The 24138-nt window shown below is 41.7% G+C and overlaps 1 protein-coding gene across 1 annotated transcript in view; it reads left to right on the top strand.

Moving 5' to 3' along the window:
- Window positions 1-13401: 13401 nt before the first annotated feature.
- The window catches only part of EHD3 (EH domain containing 3), a 36338-nt gene continuing 25601 nt past the window's right edge, over window positions 13402-24138 (top strand). The window contains exon 1 of the mRNA XM_082426992.1: window positions 13402-20281. Within this exon, the coding sequence (XP_082283118.1) occupies window positions 20055-20281 (227 nt within the window). The 5' untranslated portion in view covers window positions 13402-20054. The remainder of the gene's footprint in view (window positions 20282-24138) is intronic.

Raw genomic sequence — 24138 nt, 5'->3', positions numbered from 1 at the left:
TGAAGACGTCAGTCACCTAGTCACCCTCAGGTCTGAGCCTCCTAAATGCATGATGTGTTTTGCCTTGGTCTGCCCTCTCTGGAATTTGGAGTCTGTGTCCTAGAAGGAGCTTACATTTAGAGCCAGATAAACCTGGGGTTTGAACCCAACTCTAACCATTTACTGACTCAGTTTTATCATTTCAGTTTTATCATCTACAAAATAGGGATAATATATACTTTGTAAGATTAGTGGGAAAATTCAACTATTCATTTCGTAATGAGTACAAAACATTTAGTCCGGTGGCTGGTCCATAATAAGCACTCAGTAAATTGTGTTAAAATAGTAATTAAAATTATTCCTTAATGATTGAATTTAGTGCTTACCAAGAGGTCTTTGGGAAACTCTTAACTCCTGGGACTGAATGTGAGCTGCCTGTCTACAGGATATCCCGGGGAAGCTCAGACTGGAGATATGAATGTTTAGGATTATTGGCATACAGATGGTAATCAAAATCTTGCAAGTGGGTAATAGCACAGTAGTAGATTGGTTGTTTTTGCCCTCGCAGGGAACAGTCCTCCAAATATAATTTTTAAAATTTCAGTTCCTTAAATTATCCATAATACAACATAGTGACTGGTTCCCTTACTGTTAACCATGCCATATCAGACCACATCTGGGTTTATCAATCAGTTCACCTACACTTGATAAAAACTGTGGCACATGCCCTGCTCTGCCTCGTTCTAGGTACTAAGCTTCTGTTCTGCTCTCTGGGAGAATCATGACACTTCAAACTGTCATGAAAACAAAGTAAGTCATCTGTGTGAGAACAGCTAGCATAGTGCCAGCCATATAACAGGCTTCCAGGCAGCACTGATTGTCCTCATCTCCTATGTTTGGGCTCATGCGGCTCAAATCTTAGAATTATTTTTGGCAACTACATCTTAGTGTTGACTCACATTGAGTTTGCTGTCAATTCAATCTCATGTCTCACATGTTAAAACATGTGAGTTCTGTCCCATCCTGCAAAAGGAAACCCTTTGAGAAGATCCTGGACTGAGCTTCAGTATCCTTGTGGCTATCAGTAGGTATCATTTTCCAAACCTACTATTCCTCCTGTGGTCTCAGTTTCTGTTCACAGAATCACCATCTACCCAGGCTTCTAAGAAACACTCGGAGCACATAACACAAATACGTAATTATGTATGTAGGAGTCTATATACACACATATACATGTATCTGTCAAATCTAAGAGGATGCTACATGCCAGATGCTAAGAATACTTTTTTATCTAACCAAAAAAAAAAAAAAAGCATTGAAAAAGATCACAACTCCCAAGCCAAGGAGGTGAAAGAAAGAAGAATCCAGATAGGTATCAGAGTAGCACTGACATGGGGAACAAAAAAAGAAGGCTCCTTTTTAAAATTTCAACATTGTTTTGAAAATTCTGGCAAAATATGAGATACAATTATAAACCTAAATAGTATTAATAAAGAAGAAAAACACTAGCTGATCCTCATTTAACTGGAAAACTAAGAATGAACTAAAAAGTACTGTATGAATGAGTATTAAGTAAAAAAACCTATACATAAGATAAACACTTTTTAAAGTAATGGCATTCCTATATATAGCAATCAGCAGTTAGAAATTATCATAATAGAAATATCTTTCATAGTAACAATAAAAATATAAAATAACTGAGAATAATCTTACAGGAAATTTTTTTACCTAGTTGTAAACTACGAAAAGTTTACACGGATGTAAAAGAATAAGTGGAAAGCTGTATCATTTCCTTGGATTGAAAATTTAAATATTAAGAAGATGTTAATTCTCCAAAAATTAATTTATAGTTTTATTGAGATTCTGATAAAAAATATCCCAATGATCTTGTTTTGTGCGGGAGGGAAGAGACGAGGAGAAGGTAATTGACAAAACATCTTCAAAATTAATCTGGATGAGTAAACACAGAGACATAAGATTAATGTCCTTATTGTAAAAACAAGGAAACTTTTTCAAAACAATGAGAAAAACACAAAATGTTTTTAGAAAAATGAAGGATAAACAAAAATAGTCACAGAAGAAATATAAATGGCTAATAAACAAATGAAAAATTTCAAACTTTTTTGTAATAGTATATACACTCATTTAAAAAAATGAGATATTTTCCAGTTCCCAAATTGGTGAATTTATTTAAATAATAACATACAGTGTTGGGGAAAGAAAAAAACCCTAGGAACTCTAACATCACTGCAATAGGGATATAAACTGTTGTACCTCTTTTGAAAAACAATTTTGTGGTAAGTATCGAAAGAATTAATAATGTTCCCAATGGTTCCATTTATAAAATACATATTAAGTAAATAAAACCATGGATGAAGAATTATGTACAAAGGTGTTCATCTTTCAGTGAAACAGAATAGATAACTCTGAAATAAAGCTTTTATTATTGTTGGCAATAATTCTGCCAATGACTTACATGTTGTTATTTATTACGGTTAATTAAATTAAGGAATTTCCATAGAGTTGAATATTAGCATTCATTCCCATTAATTATTTGAATAGTTTTCCAGGATATGTGAAATACACATGGTATAATGTTGACTGGGGAAAGGCAGAGGATAAATAAATATATATTGACAGAAATAAGACAGAAACTAAATTACCCCCAAATTTCATAATTACTTTTCAATTAGAAGGAACAGAAGATTGAGAAAGAGAGGGAGAGAGAGAGGAGGAGGAGGGGGTGGCGGGGAAGACAACAAGGACAAGAAGAAAGTGAGACTAAGAGATTGTTAAAACATGGTAGTAAGGGAGAGTGAATATTCATACCAGATACTAAGATGTATCATAAGATTACAGTAATTTAAATGGCATGTTACTAAAAATAGACACAGCTCACTGAAACAGGATAACTCTGAAATAGGGCTTATATTATCCAATAATTTATAATAATGTGTCTTTAAGAAGACTTGACAAATCAAAAGAGAATGGAAGACTATTCAACAGAGAACTGGTAAAGAATCTGGAAATAATTTTGAATACATCACCACTCCACAACTTTATACCAAAAAAAAAAAAGCTAATGATGAATTTTAAAGTTACATATAAAAGTTTCAAACTAGAGAACAATTTCAAGAAAATAAAAACTCAAATTCTTGACCAGGAGAACTCTTTCTAAGTTTAATGTAGTAATGGGAGAAATCATAAAGAATAAAACCAATAGCTTTGGGCTTCCCTGGTGGCGCAGTGGTTAAGAATCCGCCTGCCAATGCAGGGGACACGGGTTCGAGCCCTGGTCCGGGAAGATCCTACATGTTGCGGAGCAACTAAGCCCAGGCACCACAACTATTGAGCCTGCGCTCTAGAGCCCATGAGCCACAGCTGCTGAGCCTGCGTGCCTAGAGCCCGTGCTCCACAAGAGAAGCCACTGCAATGAGATGCCCACGCACCGCAACCAAGAGTAGCCCCCACTCGCCACAACTAGAGTATGCCCGTGTGCAACAACGAAGACCCAACACAACCAAAAGTAAAAATAAATAAAAATTTTTAAAAAACCAATAACTTTTCCTATAAAACAATTTTAAACTCAGTAAGCAAAAAAAAATTTTTATAATCAAAATTGAGAAGCAAAATACAAACTAGGTGTGAGGAGGAACCAAGATGGCAGAGTAGAAGGACGTGCTCTCACTCCCTCTTGCGAGAACACCAGAATCACAACTAGCTGCTGGACAATCATCGACAGGAAGACACTGGAACTCACCAAAAAAGATACCCCACATCCAAAGACAAAGGAGAAGCCACAATGAGACGATAGGAGGGGCGCAATCAGAGTAGAATCAAATCCCATAACTGGTGGGTGGGTGACTCACAGACTGGTGAACACTTATACCACAGAAGTCCACCCACTGGAGTGAAGGTTCTGAGCCCCACGTCAGGCTTCCCAACCTGGGGGTCCAGCAACGGGAGGAGGAATTCATAGAGAATCAGACTTTGAAGCCTAGTGGGAATTGATTGCAGGACTTCGACAGGACCGGGGGAAACAGAGACCCCACTCTTGGAGGGTGCACACAAAATAGTGTGTGCATCGGGATGCAGGGGAAGGAGCAGTGATCCCGGGGGAGACTGAACCAGACCTACCTGCTAGTGTTGGAAGGTCTCCTGCAGAGGCGGGGGGTGGCTCTTTTTCACCGTGGGAACAAGGATACTGGCAGCAGAAGTTCTGGGAAGTACTCCTTGGTGTGAGCCCTCCCAGAGTCTGTCATTAGCCCCACCAAAGAGCCCAGGTAGGCTCCAGTGTTGGGTTGCTTCAGGCAAAACAACCAACAGGGAGGGAACCCAGCCCCACCCAGCCCCACCCATCACAAGTCAAGTGGATTAAAGTTTTACTGAGCTCTGACCACCACAGCAACAGTCAGCTCTACTCACCACCAGAGCATCCCATCAAGCCTCTTAGATAGCCTCAACCACCAGAGGACATACAGTAGAAGCAAGAAAAACTATAATCCTGCAACCAGTGGAACAAAAACCACATTCACAGCAAGATAGACAAGATGAAAAGGCAGAGGGCTATATATCAGATGAAGGAACAAGATAAAACACCAGAAAAACAATTAAATGAAGTGGAGATAGGCACCCTTCCAGAAAAAGAATTCAGAATAATGATAGTGAAGATGATCCAGGACCTCGGAATAAGAATGGAGGCAAAGATCGAGAAGATGCAAGAAATGTTTAACAAAGACCTAGAAGAATTAAAGAACAAACAAACAGAGATGACCAATACAATAACTGAAATGAAAACTACACTACAAGGAATCAATAACAGAATAACTGAGGCAGAAGAATGGATAAGTGACCTGGAAGACAGAATGGTGGAATTCACTGCTGCGGAACAGACTAAAGAAAAAAGAATGAAAAGACATGAAGACAGCCTAAGAGACCTCTGGGACAACATTAAATGCAACAACATTCACATTATAGGGGTCCCAGAAGGAGAAGAGAGAGAGAAAGGACCAGAGAAAATATTTGAAGAGACTAAAGTCAAAAACTTCCCTAACATGGGAAAGGAAATAGCCACCCAAGTCTAGGAAGCACAGAGAGTCCCATACAGGGTAAACCCAAGGGGAAACATGCCGAGACACATAGTAATCAAATTGGCAAAAATTAAAGAGAAAGAAAAATTATTGAAAGCAGCAAGGGAAAAACGACAAATAACATACAAGGGAACTCCCATAAGGTTAACAGCTGATTTCTCAGCAGAAACTCTACAAGCCAGAAGGGAGTGGCATGATATACTTAAAGTGATGAAAGGGAAGAACCTACAACCAAGATTACTCTACCCCGCGAGGATCTCATTCAGATTTGATGGAGAAATCAAAAGCTTTACAGACAAGCAAAAGCTAAGAGAATTCAGCACCACCAAACCAGCTCTACAACAAATGCTAAAGGAACTTCTCTAACTGAGAAACACAAGGGAAGAAAAGGACCTACAAAAACAAACCCAAAACAATTAAGAAAATGGTCATAGGAACATCCATATCGATAATTACATTAAACGTGAATGGATTAAATGCTCCAACCAAAAGACACAGGCTTGCTGAATGGATACAAAACCCATATATATGCTGTCTACAAGAGACCCACTTCAGACCTAGGGACACATACAGACTGAAAGTGAGGGGATGGAAAAAGATATTCCATGCAAATGGAAATCAAAAGAAAGCTGAAGTAGCTATACTCATATCAGATAAAATAGACTTTAAAATAAAGAATGTTACAAGAGACAAGGAAGGACACTACATAATGATCAAGGGATCAATCTAAGAAGAAGATATAACAATTATAAATATATATGCACCTAACATAGGAGCTCCTCAATACATAAGGCAACTGCTAACAGCTATAAAAGAGGAAATCGACAATAACACAATCATAGTGGGGGACTTTAACACCTCACTTACATCAATGGACAGATCATCCAAAATGAAAATAAATAAGGAAACAGAAGCTTTAAATGACACAATAGACCAGATAGATTTAATTGATATTTATAGGACATTCCATCCAAAAACAGCAGATTACCCTTTCTTCTCAAGTGCGCACGGAACATTCGCCAGGATAGATCACATCTTGGGTCACAAATCAAGCCTCAGTAAATTTAAGAAAATTGAAATCATATCAAGCATCTTTTCTGACCACAACGCTATGAGATTAGAAATGAATTACAGGGAAAAAAATGTAAAAAACACAAACACATGAAGACTAGACAATACGTTACTAAATAACCAAGAGATCACTGAAGAAATCAAAGAGGAAATCAAAAAATACCTAGAGACAAATGACAATGAAAACACGACGATCCAAAACCTATGGGATGCAGCAAAATCAGTTCTAAGAGGGAAGTTTATAGCTATACAAGCCTACCTAAAGAAACAAGAAAAATCTCAAGTAAACAATCTAACCTTACACCTAAAGAAACTAGAGAAAGAAGAACAAACAAAACCCAAAGTTAGCAGAAGGAAAGAAATCATAAAGATCAGAGCAGAAATAAATGACATAGAAACAAAGAAAACAATAGCAAAGATCAATAAAACTAAAAGCTGGTTCTTTGAGAAGATAAACAAAATTGATAAGCCATTAGCCAGACTCATCAAGAAAAAGAGGGAGAGGATTCAAATCAATAAAATTAAAAATGAAAAAGGAGAAGTTACAACAGACACCACAGAAATACAAAGCATCCTAAGAGACTACTACAAGCAACTCTATGCCAATAAAATGGACAACCTGGAAGAAATGGGCAAATTCTTAGAAAGGTATAACCTTCCAAGACTGAACCAGGAAGAAATAGAAAATATGAACAGACCAATCACAAGTAATGAAATTCAAACTGTGATTAAAAATCTTCCAACAAACAAAAGTCCAGGACCAGATGGCTTCACAGGTGAATTCTATCAAACATTTAGAAAAGAGCTAACACCCATCCTTCTCAAACTCTTCCAAAAAATTGCAGAGGAAGGAACACTCCCAAACTCATTCTATGAGGCCACCATCACCCTGATACCAAAACCAGACAAAGATACTACAAAAAAAGAAAATTACAGACCAATATCACTGATGAATATAGATGCAAAAATCCTCAACAAAATACTAGCAAACAGAATCCAACAACACATTAAAAGGATCATACACCATGATCAAGTGGGGTTTATCCCAGGAATGCAAGGATTCTTCAATATACGCAAATCAATCAACGTGATACACCATAGTAACAAACTGAAGAAGAAAAACCATATGATCATCTCAATAGATGCAGAAAAAGCTTTTGAAAAAATTCAACACCCATTTATGATAAAAACTCTCCAGACAGTGGGCATAGAGGGAACCTACCTCAACATAATGAAGCCATATACGACAAACCCACAGCAAACATCATTCTCAATTGTGAAAAACTGAAAGCATTTCCACTAAGATCAGGAACAATACAAGGATGTCCACTCTCACCACTATTATTCAACATAGTTTTGGAAGTCCTAGCCATGGCAATCAGAGAAGAAAAAGAAATAAAAGGAATACAAATTGGAAAAGAAGAAGTAAACCTTTCGTTGTTTGCAGATGACATGATACTATACATAAAGAATCCTAAAGATGCCACCAGAAAACTACTAGAGCTAATCAATGAATTTGGTAAAGTTGCAGGATACAAAATTAATGCACAGAAATCTCTTGCATTCCTGTACACTAATGATGAAATATCTGAAAGAGAAATTATGGAAACACTCCCATTTACCACTGCAATAGAAAGAATAAAATACCTAGGAATAAACCTACCTAGGGAGACAAAAGACCTGTATGCAGAAAACTTTAAGACACGGATGAAAGCAATTAAAGATGATACCAACAGATGGAGAGATATACTATGATCTTGGACTGGAAGAATCAATATTGTGAAAATGACTGTACCACCCAAAGCAATCTACAGATTCAATGCAATCCCTATCAAATTGCCAATGGCATTTTTTATGGAACTAGAACAAAAAATCTTAAAATTTGTATGGAGACACAGAAGACCCCAAATACCCAAAGCAGTCTTGAGGGAAAAAAACGGAGCTGGAGGAATCAGACTCCCTGACTTCAGACTATACTATGAAGCTACAGTAATCAAGACAATATGGTACTGGCACAAAAACAGAAACATAGATCAATGGAACAAGATAGAAAGCCCAGAGATAAACCCACGCACCTATGGTCAACTAATCTATGACAAAGGAGGCAAAGATATACAATGGAGAAAAGACAGTCTCTTCAATAAGTGGTGCTGGGAAAACTGGACAGCTACATGTAAAAGAATGAAATTAGAACACTCCCTAACACCATACACAAAAATAAACTCAAAATGGATTAGAGACCTAAATGTAAGACTGGACACTATAAAACTCTTAGAGGAAAACATAGGAAGAACACTCTTTGACATAAATCACAGCAAGATCTTTTCTGATCCACCTCCTAGAGTAAAGGAAATAAAACCAAAAATAAACAAATGGGACCTAATGAAACTTCAAAGCTTTTGCACAGCAAAGGAAACCATAAACAAGACGAAAAGACAACCCTCAGAATGGGAGAAAATATTTGCAAATGAATCAACGGACAAAGGATTAATCTCCAAAATATATAAACAGCTCATGCAGCTCAATATTAAAGAAACAAACAACCCAATCTAAAAATGGGCAGAAGACCTAAATAGACATTTCTCCAAAGAAGACATACAGATGGCCAAGAAGCACATGAAAAGATGCTCAACATCACTATTAGAGAAATGCAAATCAAAACTACAATGAGGTATCACCTCACACCAGTTAGAATGGGCATCATCAGAAAATCTACAAACAACAAATGCTGGAGAGGCTGTGGAGAAAAGGGAACCCTCTTGCACTGTTGGTGGGAATGTAAATTGATACAGCCACTATGGAGAACAGTATGGAGGTTCCTTAAAAAACTAAAAGTAAAATTACCATATGATCCAGCAATTCCACTACTGCGCATATACCCAGAGAAAACCATAATTCAAAAAGACACATGCACCCCAGTGTTCATTGCAGCACTATTTACAATAGCCAGGTCATGGAAGCAACCTACATGCCCATGGACAGACGAATGGATAAAGAAGCTGTGGTACATATATACAATGGAATATTACTCAGCCATAAAAAAGAACGAAATTGAGTCATTTGTTGAGACGTGGATGGACCTAGAGACTGTCATACAGAGTGAAGTAAGTCGGAAAGAGAAAAACAAATATCGTATATTAATGCATGTATGTGGAACCTAGAAAAATGGTACAGATGAGCCAGTTTGCAGGGCAGAAGTTGAGACACAGATGTAGAGAACAAACGTATGGACACCAAGGGGGGAAAGCGGCGGGGGGGTGGGGATGGTGGTGTGCTGAATTGGGCGATTGGGATTGACATGTATACACTGTTGTGTATAAAATTGGTGACTAATAAGAACCTGCAGTATAAAAAAACAAACAAACAAAACAACTAATACTAAACTTTCATTGGGTTATTTGTATGGAAATATGTTAATATAAATGTTGCAGACATTACATGAAATTTCTAAAAATCTTATATGTTCTGGTATAATGTTATAAGTCATAATTCTAGTTATTACTTTAAAATGTATATCTCAGAAATAACTAAATTTCCTTGTCAATTGCATTATTATGAACTTTCATCAAATCTTTAACTGTGGTCATTTTTAAGTCTTTTGTCATTTACAGAGAGTTCTGGGTGTACTCTGATGCTTTTGCAAATATGTTCCTATAAAAGGGTTTCATCTTCAAGGAATTCTTGGAAAAGACTCTGACAAGTACAGCTTTCTGGTAACTGACTGTACTGCTGAACTGAATGAATAAGCATTTTCAGAACTCTAATGAAAAACCGATGAACTCATAAAAGTGCTAACAAAAGATCAAGATGGAAAAAACAATTAATTACATGGGACTGAGTGAACTGATGAGGATGATTATACTTTTTGTGACTTTCTGTTTGAAGAAAAAAATCCCACAAGGACTCAGAGGCAAAAAATATACAAGTCAATTTTCACTGCAAAGTAAAGGAGCTGTTACAGTGGAGGATTACTGGACTGAATGTCAATATTATGACATAGTTATGAGTGTGTTTCGTGTTTGGCAATTGCAATCTTCGTTGCTTTTGTTGTGGTCATCCATTTACAATGCTTGGTGCCAGTTTATTTATCTCTTGTAAAAATAAAATACAGTGTGTGTGTGTGTGTGTGTGTGTGTGTGTGGGAAAACAAAAAAAAAAAACAAGAAAATGCAAGTTTTCAGCTTCCACACTGAAAACCACAAAACATAATTGAAAGAAGTTCAAGAGACGTAAATAAATGAAAAGACATCCTGTGTTCATGAATTGGAAAAAAAAAATACAAACTAAAGAAAATAAAAATAAATACAGTTTTTAAATAGAGAAAAATCGAGACATAGTTGCTGAGTAGCAGATTTTTAAAGACAGGAGCAGGCTCTGCTTCTTCAACTTCCACTGTTGTCTGCTTTTGTATTTTTAAATAATGCCTGCTCCTGTCTTCTGCCTTTATCAGGTTCCTTCTGCTGGTACACACTTTGTGATGGTCATAGCCTTATTGTTTTACAATCATTAGCCAACTGCAGGCAATTCACATTTCCAGTCTCTCTGCCCATCAAGAGCCACTTCCCTAATGAGTCAAGTTTGGGGCCTGCTCCAGCACTGAGCTCGACTTCAAGAGAAATAACAGCTCAGCCTTCCTCATTAAGAAGCTTCCTCTACCTCCCCTAGTGGGGAGACAGGCAAGATTTACCATCTAGGAAAGATGCTCAAGACTTGTCCTTGTTCCAGGGTCCCTCTGGATTCCTGTGTTTTTGTCGTTTCACTGCTTTGTTACTTTTATTACCCAAGGGGGGTTGTTTAGTGAGATGGTGCAATCAAGGTACTGCCTGCAGGGACAGATTGATATGTCTGGGCTTGGGACCAAGAACTTGCTTCTGGTTTTGCTTTCATCAGGAAGCTCGGAGCCGCACAAGCTGCTCACTTCTAAGGAGCACTGGGTGAGCGCACCTCCCCCCGACATGATCGCTGCACCAGCCACCTGCCCCTTCTCCTCCTATCTACTGCCTCAAGGGTTAAATTAATTTTCAGAATTCAGGAGATTTTGGAAAGCTGCCTCACACCTTTTGTGGATTGATGGGAAAGGAGGTAGGATGATAGATAGCTCCACAGAGGATGCCTGTGTGGGCAAAGCTTTCGACCTCTCTGCGTGAGTGTTCCTCTCGAGGAAACATTCCTATCTTTACTTTCAGCACTGCTGTGAGGACCAGATGCTACAAGGGCAATGCCCACCCTCTAGGAACACAAGTGCTATGAAAGCAGAGACTGAAAATGAAGGTGATGATGAAAGGTTTTCTAATTATAGCTCACATCTTGTAAGTTACAAATGTCTTGCCTTTGGGAGATGAGGTTCTCAGAGAGAAAACTGAGCTGTAGGGGCTCAAGAAGCAGACACTTTAATAAAACCAGACAGCCACCACTGCCTCCCATGGTGTGGGCTTTCTTCCTTGTGATGTTGGACTTTTCCGGTGAGCTCACCCCTGGTAACCTAGGGATGAGATTATCTTTCTGCCCACGAGAGCTGCTGTGTATGACAGATGCACGTTCCAGCAATTAAGTATCAATAGGTGTGGCAGTAACGGTATGAACAGGGCAGGCTGTTCAGGGACAACTGAACAACTGGACTCAGCCTGTTACTTCATCTCCTTTTCTGTTTATAAATTTCCCGAGTACAATTTCCTAATCTCCTTATTTTTATTCCAGATTTCCCTTTCTTTGTATGCATTCAGTTTTCATTCATTCAAGGGGAAAGTACAGTAGTTCAAGTAGAAAGAACAGTAGTTCACTTTCCCCTTGAATGAATGAAAACTGAATGAACAAAAGTGAACTTACATGCCATATGTATGTGCATACATATATATACACACACATATATATACATACATGTAATTATGTCTATAGATAGATAGATATTTGTATAGAGATTATAAAATGGTATTAGGTCCTTAACCTACACTGTGTCAATTTATCCCCACGACAGCATTGTGCGGTGTCATTCTTAGACCGGGTTTCACAGATGAGGATATTGCCATAAGAAGAGGTTAAATAGCTTAGTCTAATTCTCAACAAGAGGAATTGGCTGAGCTGATGCATTTTCCCCTTCAGTGGAGCTCAACAAAATGAGTAAACTATGGTGTACTCATCTGGGAGGGGCCAGGCTGGGAGGGGCCCAAGCTCTAGGGTTGTGGACACCTGGGCCGCCACTTGAACCGTCCTCCTGACTCCTCTAACCTCCCCAGGTTAGGGCCAGGGCTCAAGCTTTTTTTTATTCCAGGTTGCCACTGCAGTTTTCACCTTCTTCTCCCTCTACTTCTGGCCAGACTTTGGTGGTCTTGGTGAGAAAGGGAAGAAAAAGAAGGAAAAAGCCCAATTTCATAGTGTCACCCTCAAGGGCCTATAGTGAAGGCCACACATTCCACTACTAGCAGTTGTGTTTCTTGGAGCCCATGAGCCACCCTCAGGTAAGATACAAATGAACCGAAAAAAGTTACTCACTGACCAATGATATGCTAGCTTATTAAATACGTCCAGAACACAGGGCAGTGCCCACATAGTGAATAACAATAACAGTGATTATTATACTAAGAGCTAACAGTGTATACTGAGCACTGTCAACGGACCAGGCAGTCACTGAGCAATCAACATGCATTGTCTCCATTCATTCTCAAAAAACTCTCACTCACAATGGAGCTGAGGCTGGGAGAGTGAAGCCACTTTCCTAAGGTCGCTAAGGATGTGCGGGCCCAGGGACTCTATCTACTGCAGGTTGTCTGCCTGGGAACCTCAGGGTAACAGACTATAGGAGCCACGTGGTGGGCTTAGGAGAAGCACCTGGTAGGAGAGAGGCCACTAGGAGCCAGCGGGGGCTGAGAGCGAATGCTGCTGACAGAATGTTGAGTAGGAAAAAAATTAAGTTCCAGGGGACTACATGCAGCAGGATATGCTTTTTACAAAGTTCCAGAGCACGAAACCTCAACAATATGCTATTATTAATGGTAACATTAATTTAAAAACCAAGGGAATAAATTCCAGGTAGTGGCTAGCTCTGGGGCTGGCGGGGCACAGGATAAGGGAGGGACACATAGATACATGCAAATTATTGCTAATTTTTCCAGTTCTCGGATTGGCTGATGGGTTCACCAGGGGTTCATTGTATTATTTAAAAGTATGTTCAATAAAAAAAGAAAAAACTGTAACAAAAAAGCCAGGTATAAGGAGTTTGTCTCGAACCACGATTATGAAAAAAAATCTAATTTTGTGTATATAGTTGAAGCCACCTGTGTCCCCAGCCCCAATTTCACTTCCGTCATTAGTCCCCAGAGGACATTGTTTTCCAGATAGTTTTCTATTCCCTTACTTAAAAACTTCTGAGCATCGTGAACAACAGGGAGTGTTTTTTGCATAATTTAAAACTTTAGAGAAGTGGTATTTATTACGCTTTGCATCACAGCCTACCTCAGGCTTTATTTACCCAGCACTGTGTTTTGGCATCAGATCCAGTGTCCTCATTTGCACGTTTGTATAGTACTATTTTATTATATGAAATTAATTTTGTTATATGAACATGGCACAATTTATCCACTTTCTTGGTGAAGAAAATTTCATTGTTTATAATATTTTGCTGTTACAAACAATGCTGCCCTCAACATACTTATCTCCCCATGCACCTGCACGTGGGCAAGAGTCTCTCTAGATAACAAGTAGGCGTGGGATTGCACGGTAGATGGAGGACACGCACACCTTGAGCTTTGCCAGGTAATGTCAAATTGTTTCCTAAGGCGTTTATGACAATCTACACGTCCACCAGTGACGAGTGAGAGTTCCCACTGCACCACATTCTCACCACCACTTGCTATCAACCAATGTTTTTCTTTTTGGCCATTTTGGTGGGTGTGAAGTTCTATCTAATTGTGATTTGGCATTTCTCTAACTACTGAAGAGGTTCAACATTTTTTCTTGCGTTTATAGGGTAGAAGTCATGTAGCCTCTTTTGGAAAAGGAATGTCTTTTGCTAATATATGTTTTTCTGTTGGAATGTTTGTCTTTTTCTTACAGATGTGCAGGCATTAATTATATATTTTGGACGCTCTTTGTTTGGTTTTATGTATTGCAAATATCTTTTCATTCTCTTTTGTATCTCCAGTTGAATAACAGTGACTTAGGTTTACTATTGCCAAATGTATTTCATTTGCCATTTGTTCTTTTGGTGTCTTATTGAAGGAATTCTTCCTGACCTTGTTGTAATATATATATGCATTCTCTGTTACAACTTCTGTATATATCAGGTTTCCACATTTCCTGACTATTTTACTGGGTCACTGTTCTCTTGATCTATCTCTATGCTAAAACCTCACCACCTTAACCACTGCAACTTGATAATGACTTCTACTATGGCAAGTTCCCTTCACCTAGTTGTTGCTCTTGCTGTTGATATTGTCTTCTTTTTCTCCTCCTTCTCCCTCCCTCCTCCTTCTTATCCTCCTGTTCCTTCCTCTCTTTTTCTTTCTTCTTCTGGGATACCTTAGCTACTCTTGAACTATTTATTGTTCTACGTACATTTTGGAATCACCGTGTTAATTTCCATGGAAAACCCCATTCAGATTTTAATTTAAATTCTATCTATTATTGAATCTGGCAATTAAGCTATAAAGAATTCACATCTTTGTGACATGAAATCTCTCCATAATTGAACATGGTATGTCTCTCCCACTTATTTAGAACTTCTTTAATGTCTTTCTATTAAGTTTTATTACTTTTCATCTAAAGGTCTGTACATCTTTTGTCAGATTTATCCCTATGTTTTTTACTTTTTGTAAATGATTTATTTTTTAAAAAATTCTCTCTTGTAACTGGTTATTGTTAGTGTGTAGACATGCTGCATCATTACTTGGTTCCTTTTTTTAAAAGATAGATTTCCCAACTCTTCATGACTGAGAGCTAGAGTTAGATGTGTCAACATGCACTCGGTAAGTTAGATATTCAGGGCTGACATTTAGTTGTACACAATACCATGGCTGTACTAATTACTAACATATTGAAATATTGCCACAAAGGAACCCCTGACTTCCCCACCAGCACCCTGGCCATCCTGGCCTCTCCCCGTCAACAGACCCAGACCTTCCCAACTTCCAGACACTACTAATGAGGTTTAACATCTTTTCTTATATTTTTAGGACATGCTTGTAGCCTCTTTTATAAAAGGAATTTTTGTGTCTTTTGCTAATTTTTTTCTATTGGAATTTTTTCCTTATTAACATACAGGCATTAATTATATATTTTGGATGCTCTTTTGTGGGTTTTATTATTGTAATATCCTTCACTGTCTTTTGTATCTCTACAAAAAAGGGCCTTAGGCCCTGCTTCGCTGAGAAGACAGACGTCTGTTCTGATTGCTCCATTCCCATGCCATGTGAGCTGTTAAATATTTTGAAAGTTGCCTCTTATGCTCATATGCCAGTGCTAACTTAACACCGAGGGTGAGATATTAGTCTGAGTGGTTTCTCAATCAGGGGTGCTGAGAGCTCAGAAAGAGGCGATCAGCTCTGGGGTTCAAGTAGGGAGTCAGGAGATCTGAGCTGTAGCCAAGGAGATTGGAGCCAGCACCACCTCTGACAATCCCCCCTCGAAACCCTGCAGCTCACCACGCTCCTCCCCTTGGAGTTCCCATGGGCACCTCGACCACATGTTTCAGACTTTAAATGCTAAGTCTGCTCTCTTCCCGACTCCCCTAATTGGTGGAACAGTGTGTCCAACCATCTTGTCCCCTACAGTAGAAAATTCAGAATTATCCTAGACTCCATCTTACCCTTATCATTGCTTACCAAGATCTGTCAATTCTATGTCATTAAAAAAGAAAAAATCTCTTGAATATGACTTTTTCCCAGCCTGATTACCCCAACTCCTACATTTTTGAATAGTTTCCTAATCAGTCTCTTGGCCTCCAGTCTCTTTTGCTTCTCCAGCCCCTCCCCTGCACCGCTACCAGCATTAGCAGTCCCACCTGGCCCATTAGCCTACTCTGTTTCCTCATCTGTGGAGGGGAGTATATGGGAGCCATCTGCCTTGGCAGGAGAGAGTATTTTGTCACTGATGCTGATGAGAATGGTGCGAATATAAAGCAGATTGACTTTGAGTTGGTTTTATTATTGTGTTTAAATTCCTTATAGACAAATACACCCCTTTTTGCCTACACCTGGCCAGCTGTCATCCCCTTCTCCTTGGCATGACACTGGAGACATGATCTACCTCATAGAGCTGCTGTGAAGGTTAAATGAAACAATACTCGCTGGGAACTTAGCCCAGGCCCCTGCACATGGTGAGTGCTCAGTCAATGTTAACAGTTATTAGCAATCACATTATTATTGGTTCCTTATCTCCTCCATGATTCCTGTTTCTGCAAAACCTTTTGTGCCTGGCCTCAGTCACTCCCTTCCACACTCCTGAACCCAATACTCTAGGTAGCAAACTGTTTTCTCTGCCTTCACCACACCAAGTTTTCCCATGTTCCCCAGCCTTTGCAAGTGCCCTTTACTCAGCTTGGAATGTCCTCCTTCTTCTCTGTAGTTTTGTCATTTAAGATCCGGCTCATAATCAATGAATTTGGTAAAGTAGCAGGATACAAAATTAATGCACAGAGATCTCTTGCATTCCTATACACTAATGATGAAAAATCTGAAAGTGAAATTAAGAAAACACTCCCGTTTACCATTGCAACAAAAAGAATAAAATATCTAGGAATAAACCTACCTAAGGAGACAAAAGACCTGTATGCAGAAAATTATAAGACACTGATGAAAGAAATTAAAGATGATACAAATAGATGGAGAGATATACCATGTTCTTGGATTGGAAGAATCAACAATGTGAAAATGACTCTACTACCCAAAGCAATCTACAGATTCAATGCAATCCCTATCAAACTACCACTGGCATTTTTCACAGAACTAGAACAAAAAATTTCACAATTTGTATGGAAACACAAAAGACCCCGAATAGCCAAAGCAATCTTGAGAACGAAAAATGGAGCTGGAGGAATCAGGCTCCCTGACTTCAGACTATACTACAAAGCTACAGTAATCAAGACAGTTTGGTACTGGCACAAAAACAGAAATATAGATCAATGGAACAGGATAGAAAGCCCAGAGATAAACCCACGCACATATGGTCACCTTATCTTTGGTAAAGGAGGCAAGCATATACAGTGGAGAAAAGACAGCCTCTTCAATAAGTGGTGCTGGGAAAACTGGACAGGTACATGTAAAAGTATGAAATTAGAACACTCCCTAACACCATACACAAAAATAAACTCAAAATGGATTAAAGATCTAAATGTAAGGCCAGACACTATCAAATTCTTAGAGGAAAACATAGGCAGAACACTCTATGACATAAATCACAGCAAGATCCTTTTTGACCCAGCTCCTAGAGAAGTGGAAATAAAAACAAAAATAAACAAATGGGACCTAATGAAACTTAAAAGCTTTTGCACAGCAAAGGAAACCATAAACAAGACGAAAAGACAACCCTCAGCATGGGAGAAAATATTTGCAAATGAAGCAACTGACAAAGGATTAATCTCCAAGATTTACAAGCAGCTCATGCAGCTCAATAACAAAAAAAACAAACAACCCAATCCAAAAATGGGCAGAAGACCTAAATAGACATTTCTCCAAAGAAGATATACAGATTGCCAACAAACACATGAAAGAATGCTCAACATCATTAATCATTAGAGAAATGCAAATCAAAACTACAATGAGATATCATCTCACACCGGTCAGAATGGCCATCATCAAAAAATCTACAAACAATAAATGCTGGAGAGGGTGTGGAGAAAACGGAACACTCTTGCACTGTTGGTGGGAATGTAAATTGATACAGCCACTATGGAGAACAGTATGGAGGTTCCTTAAAAAACTACAAATAGAACTACCATACGACCCAGCAATCCCACTACTGGGCATATACCCTGAGAAAACCATAATTGAAAAAGAGTCATGTACCAAAATGTTCATTGCAGCTCTATTTACAATAGCCAGGACATGGAGGCAACCTAAGTGTCCATCATCGGACGAATGGATAAAGAAGATGTGGCACATATATACAATGGGATATTACTCAGCCATAAAAAGAAACGAAATGGAGGTATTTGTAGTGAGGTGGATGGAGTTAGAGTCTGTCATACAGAGTGAAGTAAGTCAGAAAGAGAAAAACAAATATAGTATGCTAACACATATATATGGAATCTAAGAAAAAAAAAAAAAAAAGGTCATGAAGAACCTAGTGTCAAGACGGGAATAAAGACACAGACCTACTAGAGAATGGACTTGAGGATATGGGGAGGGGGAAGGGTAAGATGTGACAAAGAGAGAGAGTGGCATGGACATATATACACTACCAAACGTAAAATAGATAGCTAGTGGGAAGCAGCCGCATAGCACAGGGAGATCAGCTCGGTGCTTTGTGACCACCTAGAGGGGTGGGATAGGGAGGGTGGGATGGATGGAGACACAAAGAGGGAAGAGATATGGGGATATATGTATATGTATAGCTGATTCACTTTGTTATAAAGCAGAAACTAACACACCATTGTAAAGCAATTATACTCCAATAAAGATGTTAAAAAAAAAAAAAAGATCCAGCTCACAGTCATGCTTTCTGTGACATCTTCCTCATATTATCCAGGCAAAAAGAATGCCTCCTCCCGCTGTGCACCCAGGGCCCTCTGCTCCTATCTCCTCTTTAAGGCCGGCCTGGGCTGGAGCTCCTGGAAGGGAGAGACTGTATGTGCTCATCTTGGTCATCAAGTTTGTAACCACAGTCACCAAAATTGTGCCATAATACCGGTTCAATACTTGTGGAGGTTTTGCTTGTTTTGTTTGGTTTTACTGGACGGAATGAACAAATGAATGAATGAATGAAAATGGTTTTGACTTCATCCTAGACCTAGCAAAAAGTTTGGGTAGTGACAGTTTTGGTCACTCGGGGCAAGCTGATATTGGGCTCTTCTTTCCATGCCCCAAGAAAAATATTCCCAAGTAATAGAGAACCTGTCATCCTAAGGAATTGAACTCAGCAACTAAAGGAAAGACTATATCTAAGAGCAAGGAGAGCGTGAAGCAGGTCAACTCTGTCTTCGCAGCTGTCCCTGAGAGGGCGCTGTTCCCAAATCAAACCTCCAGTGGCCGGGAATGAAATACCAGACCGTTCCCGCCGGGCTCAGCATCCCTCCCTTTCCAGGCAGCAAGCGGTCGCGGGTCCCTAGTGGGGCGACTGCCCATAAACATGGCGGCGCCCTGCTCAGCTTCTCCCCGCCGGGGCCGCAGGGCCACGCCAGCCTTGCCAGTACTCGGGGACTTCCTCCGCGAGCCGGCTTCCTGCACGGCTGGCATTAAAACAGGCGCCTGGGGCTGCGGGCTGCGGCTGCAGATGCTGAGCTGTCCGCTGGGTGGGCAGCGCCCCCTCCTCCCCTGAGCCTCCCAGGCGGGCGGGAGCGGAGCCAAAGCATCTCTAAACTGCACCCGAACCAAAGCGGGAGAGAGCTGGGGGAGACCGGGGACCCCGGCATCTGACATTTTAATTGCAGGTTTGACTTTTTTCCCAAGATCGCAGCCCTCCCGCCCAGCCCAGATATTTTATCTCCCTCTGGCCTTGGTTGCTGGTTGAAGCCGGGCCTGGGCTTGGTCCCAGGAGCAGGGGAAGAGCGCGTTCGCGGCCCCGCGCAGTCGCCCCAGGGACCCCCGAGCCCTGCGCCCCGGCCATGGTGTGGCTGAGCCCCGCGCTCCGGTGAGGCGGCGGCGCAGCTGCGAGCCCGGCGGACCCGCCCTGCAGGACGCCTTCCCCAAGGAACGGGGGTCGCCGGACTCCGCGCCCTCCTGCTGGGACTGCGCACCGGGCCCGAGAGGGCGAGCGGTGGCCGCGATGTTCAGCTGGCTGCGTTCCGATGACCGCCGCAGGAAGGACCCCGAGGTCTTCCAGACGGTGAGCGAGGGTCTCAAGAAACTCTACAGGACCAAGCTGCTGCCCCTGGAAGAGCACTACCGCTTCCACGAGTTTCACTCCCCCGCCCTGGAGGATGCTGATTTCGACAACAAGCCCATGGTCCTGCTGGTGGGCCAGTACTCCACCGGGAAGACCACCTTCATCAGGTGAGCCGGCCAGGGCCCCCGCAGCCCACGCAGCCGCCCAGCGCTTAGGCCCTCCGCTCACTCCCGATGTCCCCTCCTGCGTGGAGACAAGCGGGAAGTCTTCATTTGAAGGCTCTGAAGAAATCCTTGTGTGTGGGTATCCAAAGCTTACCCCACAATTTCATTGGATGGTCCCCTTCTCCATCCTACCTAGTGCCTCTCCATTGCACTTAGCCCTTGGCTTTGGTGGTCAGTCTGAAGTGTTAAAATTCAGAGCCATCCCTATTCTTCCCATTTTATGGACGGTGAAACTGAAACCCAGGAAGCCCAAGTGAGAAAGTTCCTGGTCGCAAGAGTACCTTAGGCTGGTGGGGTTGTCTTACCCCCTCTCCTTGTAGGGACATACCCTTGATGGGCAGGACCACTTCCCTTGCCTTCTAAAGGCTTCAGCCACTCATATGAGGTCTTTACAGTTGCAGCTGAGGAGGTGGGCTTGGGAGCCTGTGGCCCTCTGTCTGGTAGTTCCACTTGCCCTTCTTTTATCCGTTTCCTTCACTGAGCAGAGCTCCTACAGATATCTCTTGGAGACTGGCGACAAGCAGTGTCCAGGAGCAGAATGTTTTTTTCTTTTCCATTGATCTTAATGGCTCAGTAATCATATTAAAGTCTTTTGGAGGTGGAAGGGATATTGGCCATGGTCTCATCCAGCCCCTTGACTTGGCAGGTGAGGTAACTGAAGCATAGAGAGGTTAAATACATTGTTCAGAGCCATATAACAGGGTGGGAGGCTGACCTGGGATGCAGGTCCTGGATGCATGGGAGGAGATGGTTGGCTAAATGCCTGTAACTCTGAGGGTGAGTCATCCATCCCCTTGAATTACAGAATCCCTGGGCTGGAGGGATCCTCAGGAAGTCAGCTTGTCCACGCTGCGTTCAGAGAGGTCCATATATTGTCCACCAGGGTGATAAGGACCTCTCCTATCTTTAGAAGACAGGCTTCTCTCCAGTCCTCAGTCCACACAGCCTTCAAGGCCAGGCCGTCTTCCTTGGCCTCATTCACAGCCCTGCAAGCTGTCGAAGGTGCTCGTGGCCCTCTGTGTTGAGAGTCAGGCTCGTACAGAGTGGTGATGTGCGCTGTGCCCCCGCCCCCAGAGTCAACGGTGCTCATCTCCTGTGGAAGCTGTCGAAGCAGGGGTGCTGTTGTTTCCATTCATTGACCAAGCACCTGCAACGTGCAAAACACTGTGCTGCGTTTGGCGAGGAGAGCCGAAAAGTGTTCACAGTCTGGTTCCTGATTTTCTAGATTCAGATTTTCCCTAGCTCTAAGCTTTTAACCCAAGCCTTTTGGAAGCAGGGCATGTACCGTACTAACATGTCATGTCTGAATGGAACACCAGATGAGTTTTTCCTTGTGGGGTGGACAGCCTTGGGCTCAGCAGCTTTGAGAGGCTGAGTGATTTCTGAAGTTGGGTACCCAGGGGGAATATTGGCTTTTGGATATCTTATATTGTTAGAACTACAAGGGCCCTTAATGATGAATCTAATTCTTTGCTTCTTAACTTTTCAAAAGGTCAGTACCTCCTTTGAAAATCTGATGAAATATGTGGACCCATCTTTAGAAAAATGCACATACATCCCAAATTCACATATAATTTGGGGGGGTCCAAGGGCTGCCTTGGCCCTTAGGGCAAGAACCCCTGATCTAATCCATCTCCCTTATTTTGTTAAACACCCATTGCTGCCAAAGGCACTTCAGAGCTACCTGGGTTCTGTTCACGGTTTCCTTTGTAACACGCATCCTCCGCCTGGCCCGGTTTATGCCCCATGGGAAGCACAGGCCTCTTACAGGTGGCTCCTGCCCTTGCACAGCCTTCTGCAGCCCTCTGGACACACCTTGGTTATAATTCGTAGTACGTTATTTAGGGCTTCTTCTTCCTGTAGCACCAGCACTTACTACTGTGCCTTAGCTCCCTGGGGCCTTGCCTGGGGTCTCAGCTACAGGAGCTCCCAGTAGAGGTTTGCAGAATGGGAGGGGAGATGGGGAGAAGCTAGCGTCCCTGAGGGCAGGATCCTGGAGCAGCAGACGTGCCTCTTGTCTGAGACACTGTCCTGGCTTTGCCTGAGTCATGCTCGCTGTTAACTGGGTCTAAGAAAGTGGCAGAGCCAAGTTGCCATAGATTACTCCTTAGCTGAGGGAGACTGGAAGGCCAGGAGAGGCAGATCCCTCCTCTCTCTTATCCTCCGAGTACAAGCGTTCTCCCTCCCCACTCATGTCAGTAACTGAATTTAGCTCGTGCATCAAACGCTGTCTCCCTTTGAGGGAGAGACTACCAGCAGGGGAGGAGGGGCTGCAGCACAGGGAAGCCCTCCAAAACCAAATTACATATTTTCCTTTCTTCTCATTAAATCCACTGAACAGCTATTTTTTTAAATTGGAAAATGCAGACAAGAATACATTTGAGGAAGAAGAAAAAAATGCCCCATCATCCCACGACTCGGGAAACCATTTTAAATATTTTATATATATATATATATCTCTTTCCACCAGTATTTTTAGCTATTTTATAACACAGTTGAGATCATGCCATAATGTAATTTTGTATGTGGATTTATTTCACTTATGGCATGAGCATTTCCCGGGTAAATTAAAAAAATCTTTGTAAGCATTATTTTTAAGAGCCACATGATATTTCACTGCATGTATATGCAGTTATTCATTTAACCAATCTACTTCTTTTGAATGTTTGAAGTTGTTTCTAATTTTATTTTTTGCTATTGTAGAATCACCCTGAATATCTCTGTGCATAATATTTTTCCACATATTAGACTGTTTTCTCAGAGATTCCCAGAAGTGAAATCACTAGGCCAAAGGTTGTACAGAGTTCTGGGGTTGTTTTTTTGTTTTGTTTTGTTTTGTTTTTTAACATTTTCTTACTTTTTAATCTTGGTACTAAGAGTCATATTTTTGAGTTGCTTTCCAAGAGGGTAGGCTCGTACAACACCCCTCCCCCAAAGCAAAGAAAGTTCCCCTTGGGGTAGCTAAATGCGCCTGGGTGCAGAGTACAGCCTGCCTTCGCAGCTACGCCCTCTCCCATCCCTGCTTCTTGCCTTGAACACAGCGATTCAGGTCTGTGTTCCAGCCTGAACCTGTGAGGGACCTTTCCCTCGGAAGCAGACTTGCCTCTTCATTCCCCGGCCCTTGGCCTTTTGCCACCTGAGTGTCCATCCACTTTCAGTTATATGTACTTGCCTCAGGGTCTATTTCTTGTCTCAGGAAGAACATACAGAAAAGGACATTCTTCTAACAACTAATTAATGTTCTATGACCTCTGCCTGAAATAACTTCCCTGGCCTAAGGCCCGGCAACCCAGGATAATAAACAATAAATTGGCCTGGTGGATGCTTCCTTCAACACAGGCTGCCTCTTCCAAGTACAGTAGCTCTGTGTCCTTCTGGCCTGACAGCCTTCCCTCCCTCCTCTGCTGTTTTTCTCCCTTCACTCTTCCTCCTGCTGGCCTGAAGCCTCAAGTCCCTCCTCTCTCTCACCGTTTGGCCCCCTGGTCATGGAGGTGAAAACTGGCTGCCCCAGGGACTGCAAGGCCCAGTGTCCCCAGTGTCTGAGGGGCCGCAAGGGAGGCCTCGCTGGACCGCGGCGGCACTGGGTATGGGGCCCAGGGCTGCTGGAGCTAAGCTGCCTGGCGCTCCACAGGGAGATCTGAGCTGGTCTTGAGGATCGCCTGTGGCTCTTCTATAGCGTGACCCGGACTCTCAACTATGAATGAGCACATGGTGGGGTGGGCCAGTCGGGGGGGCTGCTCAGCCAGCCCTTTCGGCCTCCCCCGCTTTTTCAGGGGGCTCTCTGCATCCTCCCCCCAAGG

This window comes from Balaenoptera physalus, assembly GCF_965194825.1.
Source record: "Balaenoptera physalus genome assembly, chromosome: 15".
In the NCBI taxonomy this organism is placed as follows: Eukaryota; Metazoa; Chordata; class Mammalia; order Artiodactyla; family Balaenopteridae; genus Balaenoptera; species Balaenoptera physalus.
Note: the sequence above shows the minus strand (reverse complement) of the source record. Positions and strands in the feature narration are given on the sequence as shown.